The sequence below is a fragment of the Lucilia cuprina genome, chromosome 4, assembly GCF_022045245.1.
Source record: "Lucilia cuprina isolate Lc7/37 chromosome 4, ASM2204524v1, whole genome shotgun sequence".
In the NCBI taxonomy this organism is placed as follows: domain Eukaryota; kingdom Metazoa; phylum Arthropoda; class Insecta; order Diptera; family Calliphoridae; genus Lucilia; species Lucilia cuprina.
In genome coordinates, this window is record NC_060952.1 from 98547634 (window position 1) to 98567269 (window position 19636).

General features: G+C 24.5%; 1 protein-coding gene across 6 annotated transcripts in view; it reads left to right on the plus strand.

The window, feature by feature from the left end:
* Positions 1–19636, plus strand: part of LOC111677721 (limbic system-associated membrane protein) — a 78861-nt gene that overhangs the window by 23428 nt on the left and 35797 nt on the right. For 5 of the 6 annotated variants that reach the window (XM_046950715.1, XM_046950716.1, XM_046950717.1 and 2 more), the window contains one exon: positions 13559–14213. In XM_046950715.1, coding sequence (XP_046806671.1) covers positions 14129–14213 — 85 coding nt within the window. In that variant the 5' untranslated portion in view covers positions 13559–14128. The remainder of the gene's footprint in view (positions 1–13558; positions 14214–19636) is intronic. The other variant, XM_046950719.1, reaches the window with a different exon arrangement.

Genomic DNA, 19636 nt, shown 5'->3' on the forward strand with positions numbered 1-19636 from the left:
AAAGCCTTTTTGTAAAAAAATTTTTTATAACAGGATTTTTGTAAAAACAAATATTTCGTAAAAAGTCGTAATTTTGAAACTTTTATTGCGAAAAAGCTTTATTATCGTTTTTGTTAAAAAGTTTTAATGTGTTAAAAAGTTTTGTGCTAAACAACTTGTATGAGAAAGATTTGTTGGTCAGCTTTATGTTAAATAATTTTTGAAAAAAGCTATATGCAAAAGCCATATATAAAAGCATATATATAAAAGCATTTTTTGTGAAAAGTTTTTATATTAACAGGCTTTTTTTATATTAACATACTTTTTTTGTTTAAAATGACCATAAGGAAGTTTTAATTTAATATGTTTTTTGTTTTAAAACTTTTACAAAACGATTTTGTGTAAATTTTTGTTTAAAAAAACTTTTATTTTAACGTTTGTTAGACCAAAAAACATTTTTGTAGAAAAGATTTTTAAAAAATTGTAAAAAATTAATAAAAGCTTAAAGTTACTTCTTATAAAAGCTTGAACATAAAAAGCTTTAAAATAAAAATAAGTGTTTTATGAAAAAAAAAAAACATTTTATAAAAGTTAAATGAAATTACTTTCGAAAGAGAGTTTTTTTGTTGAGAAACTTTAATGGAAAGTTTTCATAGTGAAAAGCTTAAATAAAGCTTTTTTAACTAAAAACTAAAAAGGTTAAACTATGTTCGTTATAAAGCTTTAATGTTAAACCTTTCATTTTTAATATTTTATTTAAAGAAAAATTTGTTGAAATAATATTGTTAAGAGCACAAAAAAGTTGATGTCAATTAAAAAACAAAAAGCTTTTTGTTAAAGAAAATATGAAATTTTGACTTATCTCAAACCTTTTACAAACATATGTGTGTATATTTTTGTCTATGCACAAAGTATAAAACATAAGAAAGTTATCAGCAGTAGTCGTTCCTTCTCAGGGTCATTAATAATTTATATTGTTTGCCTTTGTGTTGTTTTGTTATGCACTGTATTCCTTCTTACGAAGTTTGTCTGTAACTTTGTGTCCATGTAGTTTTTATCAGAGTAAGTGTATCTCTATTTATTTCACTGCTATTGTACAAATATAATAAAAATATAAAAAGATATATAAAATATAAAAAAAAAACTAAACAAAACTTACATTTTATAGTAAAAGATTTGAATCTGTAATTTTTCTTTTTTTTTTTGCTCTCAAAAAATAATCAAAATAAAACCCAATAAACATTTCAACATTTTAATCAAAGTCCATTTGAGTTGTTGCTGCTGCTGTTGTTAGTGAATAATTTTTCTTAGTTTGCAGCAGCAGTAAAAAAGGAATTGTTAAGTAGGGGGGTGTGCATATTTATTCCCTTTAAAAGGACACCCATTGAAAATCAGCAAAAGATTTGCTGCCTTTTGTTTTTATGTGATAAACTTGTAGGAATAATAAAAATCCCTTGTTTTATGATTTTAGATAAATACGCATATTAAAGAGATTTTTATTTTCTATACTTTAGGAATACAAAAAAAATATTAAGTTTTTGAGCCTTCTGTTTTGTTAAAAACCTTCGCTGTGAACTTAACAATTAGAAAGTAAAAAGAAGTCTAAGAAACTTAAGAAAAGTAGAAGAAAAACAGAAATTGATTGTATTGTATTTTTCTGGGTGATTTATATGACTTAACACTGTTAATAATACGGGCATTAGCGTTTGTTAACCGCGAAATGTCATTAATCAATTTTCAGATTTCCGGAAATGTACAACAACAAAGAACAAAATAAACAAAGAGAATGAAATAAAAATATGGCTGACTTTGAAAATAACTTGAATATTAATTTTTTATTTTTCTTTTTTCTTTCATGTTTAGTGTTTGGAGAGTTTATAGATAAATTATATTTTGACTTTTCCTTAATTTTAGTATAGACATTTAAAATAACCATCTGGGATTTTAGACAAATATACATTTGTATGTATATCAGAAGAAGGTGCAACTTTAAATCATTGTGCTCATTATTGATGTCATAAATAATGGTTTTAAGTGTCACCAACAAACAAAACCCACCCTCCCTCAACTCTCTCTGGAAATAGAAACCACAGCTAAGAATTTGCCAAAGGGAGTGGAGGTGGGGAATTGTATCATTGTCTGTTAAGCTTTAATATCTTAGATAAACTTAAAAATATTAAATATTTAACAATATTTTGTAATTTACTAATTAATCTGTTTTTATTAATTTATTTACTTATATATTAAGGTATTAGCATTAGCTTTTACTTATGAAATACATATGTACATATGTATATGTGTATGTATATTTGTATCATGTATCAGTTTATTTATATTTAAGTAACCTCTGCGTATGATTGATAAACATTATTACTGAATATACATATGGAAGTAAATATCAATCATACGTCCTGCTTTAATACACTAGCAAGTAAGTGGCATCCTAAGTACAAAATTTGTTTGCTTTCATTTCTTGGCCCGTATTAAATTATATAATAATTTTTTTTTATTCCATTTGTATGTTAAACACTTGATTGAAAGATGATGGTAGTTGGAATGAAGATTGATTTGATAATGGAAGATTGAGTGATTTAATGTGCTTGTTTAAACTGAGTCAATCAAAATATATGTATGGATAAGTATACATATACATAAGTATATGTATATACTTATACCCTTTGGTTATTTTGAATGTGAATCTTTTTGGATAATGTGTTTTAAAACAAAAATAAAAAACATTTTAATAAACGATATACTACTCTGCTGCACTGATTTTAGATGTTGATTTTTACATTTAAATTATAAAAATGCAATAAAAGCCAAATAATTCGGAAGGGAAATAAATTAATTTGTCGGCCTGTTTTAATTTAAAATTTTACTTTCATAAAAAAAACATTCTGATAAACTAATGAAAATCAATAATCAATTTTTTTGTTTTCATTAGAAAATTTCTTTTTCATTAACAAATTCTCAATTTAATTACTTTTCATCAAGAATTTGATATTTTACGTTTTCTCAACCATTTTCCCGTTTAATCCTTTATATCTTTTTTTCCACACTCATGTCTACATTTCCAAAAAGCACTTAAAAAAATGACCACTCTCATCATTGCAGTATTTTCAAATATAGTTGAAGTGAAATAAAAAAGAGAAAAGTTTACTTTGAAAACATGAAAAAAAAATTGCAGTATATTGGAAACTACTTACAACATTATAAAAACATATTTTAGATTTCATTTAATAGCATATACTACATTATTTTATTATAAAAATATGGATTATTGAAAATTTATTTGAAAACATTCTATGAGAACGTGAAAAACTAAAAAAACAAAATAAATGATTATGTACATATATGTATGTATATGGTGAAAGTGAGAATATTTATATTTTATAAAGAAATACCAAAGGGCATTCTGTATATGAAAAAAATAGGGTTCAACGTTGTTATTAATTTGAAAAGAATTCCAGCAAAAACGGGGTAATAACATACTCAAAACCGACAGCTACACAAAGTCTGTATTGCTTACGACTAGTCTAGTAAAAACTTGTAAGTAAAAAGTGAGCACTTACTTGCAAGTAACTTTCAAGTAAGTGCTTACTTTTAACCTTGACGTTTTGTTTTCGAACTTTATAAGTAAGCAAGTTAATTAGGCAGTAAGTTATAAAGTTAGCAAGATAGTAAGTTGCTAAGTTGGTAAGTTAGTAAGTTAGTAAGTTAGTAAGTTAGTAAGTTAGTAAGTTAGTAAGTTAGTAAGTTAGTAAGTTAGTAAGTTAGTAAGTTAGTAAGTTAGTAAGTTAGTAAGTTAGTAAGTTAGTAAGTTAGTAAGTTAGTAAGTTAGTAAGTTAGTAAGTTAGTAAGTTAGTAAGTTAGTAAGTTAGTAAGTTAGTAAGTTAGTAAGTTAGTAAGTTAGTAAGTTAGTAAGTTAGTAAGTTAGTAAGTTAGTAAGTTAGTAAGTTAGTAAGTTAGTAAGTTAGTAAGTTAGTAAGTTAGTAAGTTAGTAAGTTAGTAAGTTAGTAAGTTAGTAAGTTAGTAAGTTAGTAAGTTAGTAAGTTAGTAAGTTAGTAAGTTAGTAAGTTAGTAAGTTAGTAAGTTAGTAAGTTAGTAAGTTAGTAAGTTAGTAAGTTAGTAAGTTAGTAAGTTAGTAAGTTAGTAAGTTAGTAAGTTAGTAAGTTAGTAAGTTAGTAAGTTAGTAAGTTAGTAAGTTAGTAAGTTAGTAAGTTAGTAAGTTAGTAAGTTAGTAAGTTAGTAAGTTAGTAAGTTAGTAAGTTAGTAAGTTAGTAAGTTAGTAAGTTAGTAAGTTAGTAAGTTAGTAAGTTAGTAAGTTAGTAAGTTAGTAAGTTAGTAAGTTAGTAAGTTAGTAAGTTAGTAAGTTAGTAAGTTAGTAAGTTAGTAAGTTAGTAAGTTAGTAAGTTAGTAAGTTAGTAAGTTAGTAAGTTAGTAAGTTAGTAAGTAGTAAGTTAGTAAGTTAGTAAGTTAGTAAGTTAGTAAGTTAGTAAGTTAGTAAGTTAGTAAGTTAGTAAGTTAGTAAGTTAGTAAGTTAGTAAGTTAGTAAGTTAGTAAGTTAGTAAGTTAGTAAGTTAGTAAGTTAGTAAGTTAGTAAGTTAGTAAGTTAGTAAGTTAGTAAGTTAGTAAGTTAGTAAGGTAGTAAGTTAGTAAGTTAGTAAGTTAGTAAGTTAGTAAGTTAGTAAGTTAGTTAGTTAGTTAGTTAGTAAGTTAGCTAGTTAGTTAGTTAGTTAGATAGATAGATAGATAGATAGATAGATAGATAGATAGATAGATAGATAGATAGATAGATAGATAGATAGATAGATAGATAGATAGATAGATAGATAGATAGATAGATAGATAGATAGATAGATAGTTAGTTAGTTAGTTAGTTAGTTAGTTAGTTAGTTAGTTAGTTAGTTAGTTAGTTAGTTAGTTAGTTAGTTAGTTTGTTAGTTAGTTAGTTAGTTAGTTAGTTAGTTAGTTAGTTAGTTAGTTAGTTAGTTAGTTAGTTAGTTAGTTAGTTAGTTAGTTAGTTAGTTAGTTAGTTAGTTAGTTAGTTAGTTATTTAGTTAGTTAGTTAGTTAGTTAGTTAGTTAGTTAGTTAGTTAGTTAGTTAGTTAGTTAGTTTGTTAGTTAGTTAGTTAGTTAGTTAGTTATTTAGTTAGTTGGTTGGTTAGTTAGTTAGTTAGTTAGTTAGTTAGTTAGTTAGTTAGTTAGTTAGTTAGTTAGTTAGTTTGTTCGTTAGTTAGTTAGTTAGTTAGTTAGTTAGTTAGTTAGTTGGTTAGTTAGTTAGTTAGTTTGTTAGTTAGTTAGTTAGTTATTAGTTTGTTAGTTAGTTATTTAGTTAGATGGTATGAGAGAGATATATTTGTTACATCAACTACGAAAAACCATACTTAGACCACTATCCTCGCTAGTGTCAGAAGTAGAAACAAACCCGCGACCTTCGAACGCACTCACCTACTGGATCAACTTCACGTCAACTTCATAATTTTTACCAACTTTTTATACCCTACAATACTTTAGTGGGGAGGGTATATTGGGTTTGTGGTGATGTGTGTATCGCACAATAATATTGGTCCTATGCCCACCTTAAAGTTTACTAATCAGTTCCGAATCATTTTCTGAGTCGATTTAGCTATGTCCGTCCGTCTGTCTCTCTGTCTGTCCGTCCATCTAAACCTTGTAATCAAACTACATGTCGTAATTTTGAATGCAATTTAATGAAATTTGGTACATGATCTTCTATTGTCTCAGGGACGAAGCCTGAAATGGTTAAGATCGGCCCATTATTTCACCTAGCCCCCATACATCTGAACCCCCGAATAGGGTTTTGTAAACCTTGTAATCAAACTACAGGTCGCAATTTTGGAGATAATTCAATGAAATTTAGCACATGATCTTTTATGGTACCGTAGACGAAGCCTGTTGAAAATGGTTAATATCGATCCATTACTTCACCTAGCCCCCATACAACTGAAACCGTCGAATAGGGCTTTTAAGTTCATTATTATGTTTAATTTACTCATATCTCGATAAAAAGCGAATTCTATTATAAAAGGTCCTCATATGACCCCAGCCCCTATGAAAAGCCACCATCAAAATTTCACTCAAATGTCCACATTTTTAATTAACAATAAACGGCTTAAGTATGAATATCCGAGGCAAGGTAAAATTCTACATTAATGCTTTATTATGACAACTAAAAGGTGTAGGGTATTATATAGTCGAATTTGCCCGACTATAGCTTCTTATTTGTTAAAATATATATTTGAATTTAAAGCAAGCAAAAGTGTTGCAGTAAAATAGTTTTATCTTCCAAAAATCACAGATGGTTAATCGCACAAACAATATTTCATTTATAAGTAAAACTTAAAAAAAAACTGCAATTTTATTTAGTTTTTATTCACAACAGTTTTAGTAACAAACGATGACAATTTCATTTATATTTTTAATTGATGGCTGACTGACTAACTGACTGGCATAAGCCGTAAAAAATAGCCATGAAATAGATGGAAAAATATTTTTATAAAAGTTACTATAACAAAGAATAACCATAAAAATTGTTTAAATAACTTTAAAAAATTTAAACAAAACACAGTTAATATAAAATAATAAACAAACAAATTCCTGGAATATTCTTAAACAAAGTTAATAACAGTAATTATGGTATTTTTCTTCTAAATTGTGATTAGTAGCAAAATAATAGAGATATTTTTATTAATTTGTTTTAGTAATTAGTTAAATAAGTAGAAAAAAACATTATGTTTTTAATGGTTTTTATTTATTAATAACACCCCCAAGAAAAATAATTATTTAATTGGGTTTTTCTGTACCGAAAAAAAAGAAAATAAAAAGTTTTTATATCTTTTTTTATAACTATTTATTTTACATAATTATTACCAATACCTAAACTCAATTTTAATATTTCAAAACAACCATTAATAAGCGCTTTAAAACAAATTAAACACATACCCAGAGACCTAAAAAATGACTAGCAATTTTAATAGGGGATAAAAGCTTATATTTTGAATTTAAAAACAATTAGTCTATACCACTACTAATTTACTTTCTATTATATTATTGATGATTTTAAACACCAACACCAGCACCAACTCGAATAAAAGCAGCCGCAGTCGCAGCATAAACAACAGTAGTAAACAGCAACAATAACTAGAAATAATTAATGACAAAAGTTTTTAGGGCTTTAAGTTTATTGTTGTTATAAACATGTTGTATTCAAATACTTTTTTCATTCATTCATTCATGGGTTCACAGTAGTATTATTTAGTTGGTTCTAAGCTCTATTATGTAAAATGGTTTTAAGCCTGTATTTTCTTTGAATATGTTTTATATATGTATTTATATTTATTTTTCTCTATTCATACGTGTACGTGTTATTTAGGTAAATTTGTGGGATAAAACTCATCGCAAAATAAAAATATACATATTTATAATAGAATTATGACAAACTACATACATACATGCATACATATATACATATGAGCAAAAAAATAAATTATAAAAAAATGTATACATATATATAAACACATCTATCTACTAGATATGTATGGGTGTGTGGTATATTTTTTGCATAAAAATTGTTTAATATTTTTATATTGTTGTTGTTTGCAATTTAATCCTTTTTAAGCTCGTAATAGTTTAAAGTTTTTCATGTTAAATTCAAATTATACGAGTAAGAGTTTATTGTAACGTTGTTTTTTTTTTTTTTGTCTGTGTACATGTATTTATTTAGTTGTATGTGAAAGTGTGTGTAATACTTATACCTTTGTGGATATTTGGATTTTGTTTTGGTAGGGTTTATTGGTGTATTGTAGTATTGTTTATTAATATAAATATATTTTGAAACATATGCGGGGGGTCTAACAAGGTAAAGCTAGTTTTGAATAATGAAGATTAAAATAAAATTTTTTTATAGTTTAACTATAGTTTTTCTATAGTTTTTTCTATAGAAAAAAGTTTGCTTAATAGTTTGTTTCAATAAAGAATAAAATTATTTGTATAACAGTTTTTGTTTAAAAATATGTTTTTATAAGTTTTTTTCTAAATTAAAAAAATCTGTAGAAATTTTTTTATGTTTATAACTTCTTAAAGGAAATTAAAAATATAACAGTTTTATAACAAAAAAATCATCAAAAATATTTATGTGGAACAGTTTTGTACAGAAAAATTTCCTTAGAACAGTTTGGTTGGAAGGTAAACATTTTGAACGGAACACTTTACTCTTAAGATGCATTATTGTAGTATTTTCTTAGAGAAATAATACATTAAAAACATTTTTTATAGAAAAATATCACTACACACATTTTTCAATAAAAATGTTAAAAAAAACTGATTACTTAACCAATTTAAAACTTTTTGTACAAAAAACAGTTTTTGACAGTTTTTCTATAAGAATGTATTGGATGGAGTTTTTCTAAATATTATTATGTTTAACAGTTTTTCCTTAAAAATTTATTGTATAATAGTTATACAGAATATATTATATTTGCGTATAACAGTTTCTTTTTTACCAAAAATTCAGGTTAAATTCAGTATGTGATCAATGACCAAACTTTTGTACAAACAAATTTTGTTCAATGATAAATTTTGAAAACAAATTTTAGATCATATAGAAAACAGGATCACTAATCGTAGTTTGAAAAGAAATCCTTTTTTTAAATATTTTTGTATAAAACTTAATCACCGATCGATTTATTAAGGAAAACATGATCACTGATTAAGCTTCGAAAAAAAATATAATTTCTTTGTCTATAAGAGTTTTTTCATAAAAAATGTCGTGTATAAAAGTTATTTTTTCAAAAGAATGTATAAGAATATGCGTAACAGTTTCCTATACAAGAATATATTTGCATATAACAGTTTTTTGTACATAATATTCATGTATAACAGTTATTTTTTTCAAAAGAAAGTAACAGTTTTCTATACAAAAATATATTTGCATATAACAGCTTTTGTCCAAAATTTTCCGTATACTTATAACAGCTTGATCAATAGCCAAACTTTTGTAAAAAAAACTTAAACAATGATTTGCTTTTAAAGCATATTTGATGAATTAGTTATTTGACAAAACAGGATCACTGATCATATTTTGAAAACAAAAAAAAAACAAAATCACTAATCAATTTGTTAAAGAGAACATGATCACTGATCAACATTCGGATGGAAAATATAATTATTTTTCAGAAATTTTTATTTCCTAATAAAAAAAAACTGATCAAGTTTAAAGAGAAAACTCTATCACTGATTAATTTTCATAGATAGTTTAAAAACTGATTAAACATTAATAAAAAATATTATTACTAATCAAACTTTTATAATAAAATGATCCCATAACGATTTTTTTATAACAAACGTGATCATTGATTAAGTTTTTAAAGAAAACATGATCACTGATTAAATTTTGTAAAGAAAAATTACTTTTACAGTTTAAAAACTGATTAAACATTAATAGAAAACATTATTTCTGATCGAATTCTTGTAATAAAATGATCCTATAGCGATATTTTTATAACAAACGTGATCATTGATTAAGTTTTTTAAAGAAAACATGATCACTGATCAAATTTTGTAAAGAAAATTTACTTTTATTAATATTTAAAGAAAACTAACTCAATAAACGTTTTTGTATAGAACATATGATCATTGATCAATATTTTATAGAAAACATGATCACATAGATAAAATCTGTACAAAAAATGTTTTATCTTGTACAGAGAATTGATCATTCTCTGATCGAATTTCGAAGAAATATTTTTGTATTTAAAGAAAAGGAAATCAATATACGTTTTTGCATAAAAAACATGATCACTGATTAATATTTTATAGAAAACTTGATCACTGATAATTCTTTTAGAGAAAAATAGATTATAGATAAAATTTGTACAAAAACTGTTTAATCTTCGAATTTCGAAGAAATTTTGTTAAATTTTTTCGTGTTATAGAAAATACTAACGATCATTATAGAATACTTGATCACTAATCAGGTGTTTTTAAAAAATTTTAATATTGAAAATTTTGCAAAAAAAAAATAAAATTTTTATAGAAAATTTCATCACTTATTGAATTTTTTAATATTTAATTAATTTAAGTAGAAAATTTCTTGTAAAAAAATATGTTTGTTTGAATTTTTTTTTTGCATGACCATATTTTTTAGTAATTTTCTTTTTATATAAAAAACATCATTAAAAAGTTAAAGATTAAAAACAATTTTTTTCAAATTACAAGGTTTTTTTTATCAACCTTTGTTTTGTTTAAATCTAACTTTACATTGCAAGCAATTGTTAAAAAAAATCAATACCTATAATCTCTCAATTTATGAGAGATATATATGAATTTCAAACACAATAGTCTAGGTAAACTTATTACCATTTTATGTTTTTTTTTTTTTTTTTGTTTTAGGCTTAAAATTGACAATACAAATAATGGTTATTAGACACATCAAGTGAAAAATATTTATTAAATATGCAGGCTTTTGACAACTTTTACTTTTACAAAGAATAAAAATTTAAATATGTAGTAGTTTGGAAATAAAATCGAAAATAAATTCTAAATAATACATTTTACAAGAAATTTGACAAAAGCAAGTAATAAATATGGTTTATGGACAGTAGACTAATAAAAAGGATACGACTTTGTTTTATATAAAAATGTCAATGCAGGTACATAAATGTCAAAAAAAATGAACATGAATTTTATACGATAACTTAATGCTTAAAGAGAAAAAAAAACTAAGTAAAACCAAGGGGGTGTAAGATATATTTTTATAATACAATTGTTAAAGAATTCGTTTATTGATGTTTTAAATAAGACATGTGACTGACATTTATATTTGTATTATAAAATTTCTTAAAATTTCTAAGCCAAATACAAATAAACATTTTTTGCAAGAAAAAATAACATGAATTATTTTCCTGTATATTCCAAGAATTTATTTTCTTCTGGTTTAGAAATTATTTCAAGGTAAAAAAATGCAGGTATACTTTTAGGCAGTTATAAAAATAGTAAATTCTTAATAATTATTTATTTACAAAGATAAACTAAAACCTTTTGCAAATGTTCTCAGAATTTATGTTCTCATTTTAAAAATGATTATTCAATTTTCCACTATTAGTATGAAATTGAAGTGTACACAATAATGTGGTATACTTACAGGCTGCATTTTGCTGTTAGCATATTAGATGGATAAGAAAAATACTTGGAACTTGGAGATAAATTGAGGAAAATTTTACAAATAAATAAGAAATAATTCAAAGCAAGTAACAAATTTAACACAAAACTATTATATTCTTTCTTCTGTAGTAGTTTAAGCTATAATAGATAAAAATCTAGAGAAAAACATATTTTCTATTTTCTCTCATTTCTTGAATATAAACATAGTAGTTTTAAGATTTTTAAGATTTAGCCGGAATTTTATGCAAACATTTCCTCTTTTTTGAAAGCGGTTTTTATAATATGTTGGTTTCCCTTAGTACTTGAAACTTTTTATCAACTGATTAAAACCATTAAATCTAACTGATAAATACCGTAAAAAGAACTATTGTTAAAACCAAGACAAATTTTGTTTATCTTAATGATTTGTCGAAAATTTGGCGTGGTCTACCAAAGACAATTTGTGTTAGTTAGTACCTCTGTAGATGAGTACATCCAGGCATACAAATAAAACTTATACATGTGTTAAAAAAATAGGGGATTTTTTTTACTTTTATTTCAAAGTCAAAGCAAATCTACTTAAGTAATAAAAAGCAATGACAAATTAACAGTTTTAGGGTAAAACTAGATCAATGATCAAAATTTTTGAAAAGACTTGATCAGTGATAAAATTTTTTATAGAAAATTGTTCACTGATAAAGCTTTTGTTAAAAACTTGATTCATTTTTGTAGCAAATTTAATCACAGTCTCGATATTTTGTAATCACTGATCAAAAATTTTATTGAATGGTGTATTGCGGATGAAACTATTATAAAATACATGATCAATGTATTTTACAATAGCTTTTATCATGAAAAAGTTTAAAAAAGAATTGATAAAATTACTCTTTAAAACTAATTCAAATTTTAAAGAAAACTCAACCACTAATATTTTTTTATGAAACTTGATCATTGATTAAATTTGTATATAAAACTTGATCATTGATTAAACTTTTATATAAAACTTGTCCAATGCTAAATCTGCAACTTTGATCAATGACTAAACTTTCAGCGAAAAATAATAATCACATTTTATAAAAAAACTTGATCGATGATAAAACTTGATAACTGATACCAGTTTTATATGAAAACTTGATCGAGAAACCTCGATCACATTAACTATTGATCAAACAACACTTGATAACTGAAAATTTTATACAAAACATATGAATACCTTTTCAACGATCAAATATTTTATAGAAAACATGATGAGTGATCAAACTTTTATAGAAAACTCTATCACTAAATCATTTATTAAACTTTTACATTAAACTTGATTACTGACGATACTTTTGTTTAACAGATCACTGATCATATTTTTACAGGAAACTTCATCACTGATCTAACTTTTTTACAAAAAATCTTAATCTGATCGCAGAAATAGTAGATAACATGATCACCAAGTCAATATTTAACAGAAAAATCGATCACTCAACAAAATTTGAAGAAAAAGCATGTTCACATTAAAAAAAAAACTTGTTCACTGATCAGTATTTTATTAAAAAAACTCGATCGTTGATAATAATTATTATAGAAAACTTGAACATTGATCAAAGATTTAAAGAAAGTCTATAACTGATCATTTGTTATTAGTAATCTAAATCGCTGATACAACTTTTTTAGAATACTAGATCACTGATGATATTTTTTATAGAAAACTAGATCACTGACCATGTGATTTTAGAAAACTTGATCATTGATAAAATTTTTTTATAAAGAAGTAAGAAATCTTAATCGCAGATCAAAATTATATTGAAAACATGCTCTCGGATAAATATTTATAAGAACTTCATAAAAGATCTGCCAAAATATATCGGCCCAGATATATATTGATCACTACTTTACCAAAGTTTTTAGAGAAAAACGAGTCTAAAAATCTACATCTACTTTTTAGCTCACAAGTGTAAACATAAATACTATATGTATGTAAATATAATCCCTTATATGTATGTATAAACACACTTATACATTTCCATGCTAACGAATACTTATGTATGTATGTAGTATGTGCGTAGGAGTACGATGATGCGAATACATGTGTTTTACTTTTTCTTATACAATTTTTATTAAACATTTTATTTATTTTTGTGTTTTTTTTTTGTAACCAATGAAAAGGAAAGAAACACGGTCATAAAAAAGCATAAAAAAATAAAAGATTAATATACATATACACTGACTCACACACACACACATACTCACAAACATATTTAAGCAAAACAGACACAATTTATACAGAAAATAAAAAGAAAATGAAGGAGAATAAAAAAATATATACAATATTATTATTATATGAGAATATATGCGAATGTGAATCTGTGTGTATATGTGTATGTGTCTCTGTATGTATAAAATGTGAATTGTGAAAATCCTTTCAAAGACTATAAGGGTCGTTCTATGGAATCCATTTAATACTAAAAATATACAAAAATAAATAAATACATATACGAAATAATAATAATAATAATGAATGAAAAAAAATTATACATATACAAACAAAAAAAATATAAAAAATATAAAAAAAATAATAAATAAATAAAACAGCAAACCAACATCAGCAGAGCAGCAGCAACATTTATTATTTGATATTTATAAATATTACAAAAAATAATCGCATAAAAAAAGTAAAATAAAATAAATACCTAAATATACTACATAAAAAAAAGAAATTATAAACTGAGGAGACATAAATATTAACAAAAATATGAAGCCAATTGTAAATGAGTGTCAATTCAAATTTCAATATGCAAAACATCAAAAAAAACCTTAAAAACAGAAGACGACCATTAAAAACATCAACAACAACGTCAACACCAGCTCTAGCAGCAATAACAACTATTAAAATATAAAATAACAACAATAATAATAAAAATAAAAAAAAAAACAAAAAATTATTAACGACAAAAAAAAAACAAATAACATCAACGTCAAGTAATAACAACAAAAAAACATGTTATTAACTATAAATCATCAACATTATCATCATCGTATAGGAAGTTTGATTAATATGCAGCTATTATTTCTCATCTTATTGGGTAAGTGAAATAATAAATTACCAAAAGTACTATTATTATAATTGTATGACTGTAGCTATGTATATTCAAAAAAAAGCAATAGGGAATGAATGATTTCAGTCACTACTAAAGGTATGAGTGAGCAAATAAAAAAATTAATGAGCGAGCAAGCGAGTAAACGTACAAGTGACTGACTGAATAAATGGTTATAGATAATATTTTAGTCAAGTATGTATGTATCTGTCGTCTATTTATATAAATAGATACCCAGTAGTTCTGGGTGTCGGCTTTTAATAAGAAATGATATTGCAAACTACATTGACTTTGATCGATATCTCATATCACATTTTTACAAATATTTCGAATAATGATCACAGTTTTGTAGAAATCTTGATCACTGATCGAACTTTTTAGAAAATTCAACCAATCATTCTTCTCAATCAATCGTTCTTACAAAGCTTAATGGCAGATCATATATTTATTGATTATAGATAATATTTTAGTCACGAATGTATGTGTCTATTCACATAAGCAGATACCCAGCAGTTCTGCTGGTGACTGTTCACGTTAAGATATGATATTGCAAACTACAGCTACAGATATCTATGCTCAAATATTTACAATTGACTTGGATCGATTACATATCTCAGTTTTCCAAAAACTTCAAACAGTTATCACATTTTTGTAAAAAACTTGATCACTGATCGTACGTTCATACAAAACTTGATTGCAGATCGTATATCTACAGAAAACTTTTTGAAAAAAAAATACTTTTATGAAAAACTGATCATATTTTCATAGGAATATGATTGCTTCTATAGAAAATGTTTATGTAAACCAATTTCTAATCAATATTTTAAAGTATAATTTTATAACTAATCAATTGTTTATATAAATCCTGATCAATGATCAATTTCTTACTTGATCACTGATAAAACATATTATAAATCAAATTGTTACTGAACACATGATCAAATTCTTATTGAAATATTTTTCACTTGATCACTGATCATATTTTTGTAGAAATATAATCATGTTGATAAAAAATTACTCTTACAAAAAAATTTATAAAAATTTTGAAAACTGATTACCTTTATAGAAATCTTGATTACTGATCATAGATTTTTTATAGATATATTGATCACTGATAGGAATTTGACTAAACTCTATTCATAATCATATTTTAGTTAATGATATCACAAATTTTTATAAGAACTTGATCATTATTCTTATATTTATAGATGATTTGATCACTGATCATATTTTTTACCCATTTTTTTAGAGATAACATGATCACTAAACAAATTTTGGAGAAAGCTTTATTAAATTTTTGGAAAAATTGATCATTGATCAAAGATTTGTAGGCACTCGATAACATTTTCATAGAGACTTTAATCAATAGAAAACTTCTTGACATTTCAATGGAAAACTATTTACGATCAAGATTTTTATAGAAAACTTCATCCTGATATTTGATATAAATGACGCTTGACTAACACTTTCCACTCATATTCAGATCAAACAAATAGTTACTACATTTAAGAAAAGGAATACAAATAGTTACGACATTTAAGAAAAGAAATTGAATGATGAAGCATATACATATAAAACTACTGTTTTCAATATAGATACGTTTGTTTTCGTATATGTATACAATTTATACTATATATTATGACAATCAAAAAACACACCCTACTTAATACCCTAATATTACTTAAAAGCAAAACACACAAAAAAAACTATTATAACTGTAAAATTACCCACTTCTTACCAGACGACACAATCAAATTTTCTTACCAAAAACCAACTAGAACGACATTTCTTAATTTGTCATGTCGATGACGTATTAAGAAATGTTTGCAGAGAAAAAAAAAACTAGACAAACAAACCCTTAATACATATTTTAGTTTTTATGAGGGCGAAAACTAAAACTTCTTGTTAGTTAAATAAAGGAAATTTGGTATTAACATGTACTGGCATTAATTTAGAATATTATATGTAGGTGTTTGACAAAAATAAAAAGGACTTGTCATTTTCTACTTTTAGCTGTAACAACATTGTAGTTAGAATGTGATTAAGAATAAATAAAACAAACAAATACATGTAATTAATATGGTAAGGATTAGAAAGTCCATTAGATTAGTTATAAAATATTTACACTTTTATATAATAAGGGTCTTATTCAAAAAACTTTTATCGAAAATTTCTGATTAAATTTGTATTTAATTTTTAATCATCGAAAAAAAAATTATCGTAAGAACATTTTTATTAAAAACTTGATTATTGATTATATTTTCTATAAAAATTTAATCGCAGAATAAGATAACTATTTATATATGTATACATGTCTCGATCACTGATCATATTTTTATGGAAAACAGTAATCAGTAATCAATTCTTAATAGAAAACTTGATCGCTAATCAAAATATATTTTTTAGAAAAATTGATCACAGATGAAATTTTAATAAAAAACCTTATCACCGATGAAAAACTTGATTAGTGATCAATACTCAATGAATAACTTGATAACTTTTTAAACATTTAAAAGAAAATATAATCAATGAACATTTTTTTAAAGCGCCTTGGCGACACATCACATTGTTTGGCCCAACGGTAAGTTTTTTGATTGTGTTAGTAAAAAAACTTACACCGCAATCAATAAACTTCCTGTTTAAGTCAACAAATTTGATGTGTGGCCATGTCGCTTAAAGAAAACTTGATCATTAATTGAATTTGATGGCTTGATCAATTTTATTTCGAAAACTTTATAAGTGATCAAGTTTTAAAGGAATACTTGATCAGTCATAGAAATGTTCAACACTTATCAAATCTTATTAAAAACGTAATTTTTTATAGACACTAATCATATGTTTTTAGATAATCGTCGGCCAAAAAAAAATTGTTAAAAAAACATTCATCACTGGAGAAAATGTTTAAGTAAATTTTATGAATCATGTTCATCGATCACATGTTTAAAGAAACCATGATCATTGATCATATGTTTATACAAAACTTTATTAGCAATGAAATCGTTAAAGAATACTTAATCAGTGTTAAACACTTTTATTGAAAACTTCATTAATGATAAAAATTTTATGAAAAACTATATTAGTGATCAATTTATTATAGAAATCTTGGACACCGATTAATCTACATTTCAACTGTTTTTAGATAAATTCAATGTTTATTCAGTCATAAAAAAATATTTTTTATGCCAACAAATTTCCTTCAGAAAATGTTTGTCATAAAACGATGAAACTTTGATTTTTTATTGAAAATTTGTTTCTTTTAAAAAAATTCTTGTTTGAATATAAATGGCACTGATTTGTTATAGAAAATATTGGACTTATGACCTTATAAACTAATGACCCCATTATTCTCAGAAAAATTTAAACAACATTAGTTTAAACTATCATATAGTCCAGTCGGCTGGATATTTTTCCACAACATTTGAAATAAATAGTAGTCGTAGTAGTGTAGTTAGTCGAGCTATTAAAAACAGGCTACTAAATATAAGATTTTAAATTCTTCTTTTCGTAACTAAATGATGATACTGATGATGCTGATGCTAAAGAAATTTTGAAAATTGAAGCTTTAAAACAAAATAACTTGAATGTTTATTCAGTTTTAAAAGAAAATTTTTAAAAAATTTAAAAATTTGCACAGAAAACATGATTATGAATGTTTTCAAAACGCAAGATCACTGATCTTTTTTTAGACTTTTTTTTAATTAATTATGTATTTTTTTAAATTGATCACTAATAAAATCTTGTGCAGTGATCAAATTGATACAAAAATAATGATCACTTAAGTATATATATTTTTGTGATCTTCTTTAGTGATCTATAGAATTTTTCAAGAAATTGTTATGGAAAACATAATAAATATTAAGATTTTTATAGAAAACTTAAACACTGATCAAATCTTTGTAGAAAACTATATTTGTGTTGGAATCCTTAAAGAAATATTAAATACAAATAGAATTTTTAAAGAATTTGTTCATCCGCAAATTTTTAAGAAATTTAAGAAAAAAAAAGAACCAGACTAAAAACCGTTTTAACTATATATAAATAAATGTCTGCTGGTTGTTAGCATAAGGAATGTTTTTTTTTTTTTTTTTTTTCAAAAAATAAACAAACAATAATAGCTACTTAGAAAAGTTCGTAAAAAAAAGGTAAAATTAAATAAAATTTCAAAACACTTAATCCTATTCCATTAAGTGCTATCTTTTAAAAAATATTTTTTTTAACCTTGTTTAAAAACAAAAAAAAAAAACTTGAAAAGTTTAAATTAAGGTTAAAAACATAAAGGAATTTATATTAAAATCAGACATTAAATAAACACAGACAAAACTGGCTCGCACATCAATTAAGAAGTCCTCTTCTTTCTTATCCAATTACTTCAAAATGTCGTTTATAAAAGAAATAAAACATTTAACAATATTCACAAAAAGATTTATGAGATAGTAAAATTCGATTAGCAACAAATTTTCTCTGTTTTATGATTTAACTATGATAATGCTATTTTCATATCATCATCCTAAAAATGCCATAAAACCATGACTTGTAGCATTGTAATAAAGAATACATACATAAATACTTCAAAGCAAAATATACACACATACATATAATAAAGAAACAAATACTGTAGAAAAATAGAGAGAAAGAAAAATAAGCATATCATTTAGATCACATAAAATCCTTCTCTCTCTCTATGCATAAGATGTCAAATACAAATTAAAACATGTATTGAGGGGTTTATTGCAAAAAAACAAAAAACCTCCTTGCACTCATTCTTTAAAGATGTTAGTTTGTGAGTAAAATAATCCTAAATATGTTACAATTGTTTTTCTTATTTTTGTAATTTTTCTAAGCGTGTTGAAAACTGCTTTTTACACATTTTTCTTCATTTTTTTCTAAGTATTTTTACAAAAGACAATTGTAAAATAAAGAAAATTTTCCTTTTTATAAGTTCAATTGTTGGGAAATGAAAAGACAAAAGCCTGTCAGTTATATTATAGACAAACAATTGTTCTTGTTATTGTTCTCGCTTAAAAGTTAATAAAGATTTATTTAGCGAAATGTAATTTTCGTTTACAAAACCCTTTGATATGTTTAATAAGTGTAATCACATGTGTATAGATGTGGAAGATTTTTAGTCCTCAAGAATGAATTGATTAAGTGTTTATAGTTGTGGGAAATAATAAACATTATGTTATTAACATTTTAAGTTTAAAATCTCAATATGCTAAGGGCGACATTTTGCTATAATTTTTAGTTTTTTTTCTTCTTCAAACAAATTAACATACAAATGCTTAACAACCCTTTTTTTTATTAATTTGAATGAATTAACATGCAAATACTTAACAACTCTTTGGTAGAAATTTAAAGAGTCTTATCTTAATTATGCCATCAACTGACAAAGACAACAAAAACGTTTAACT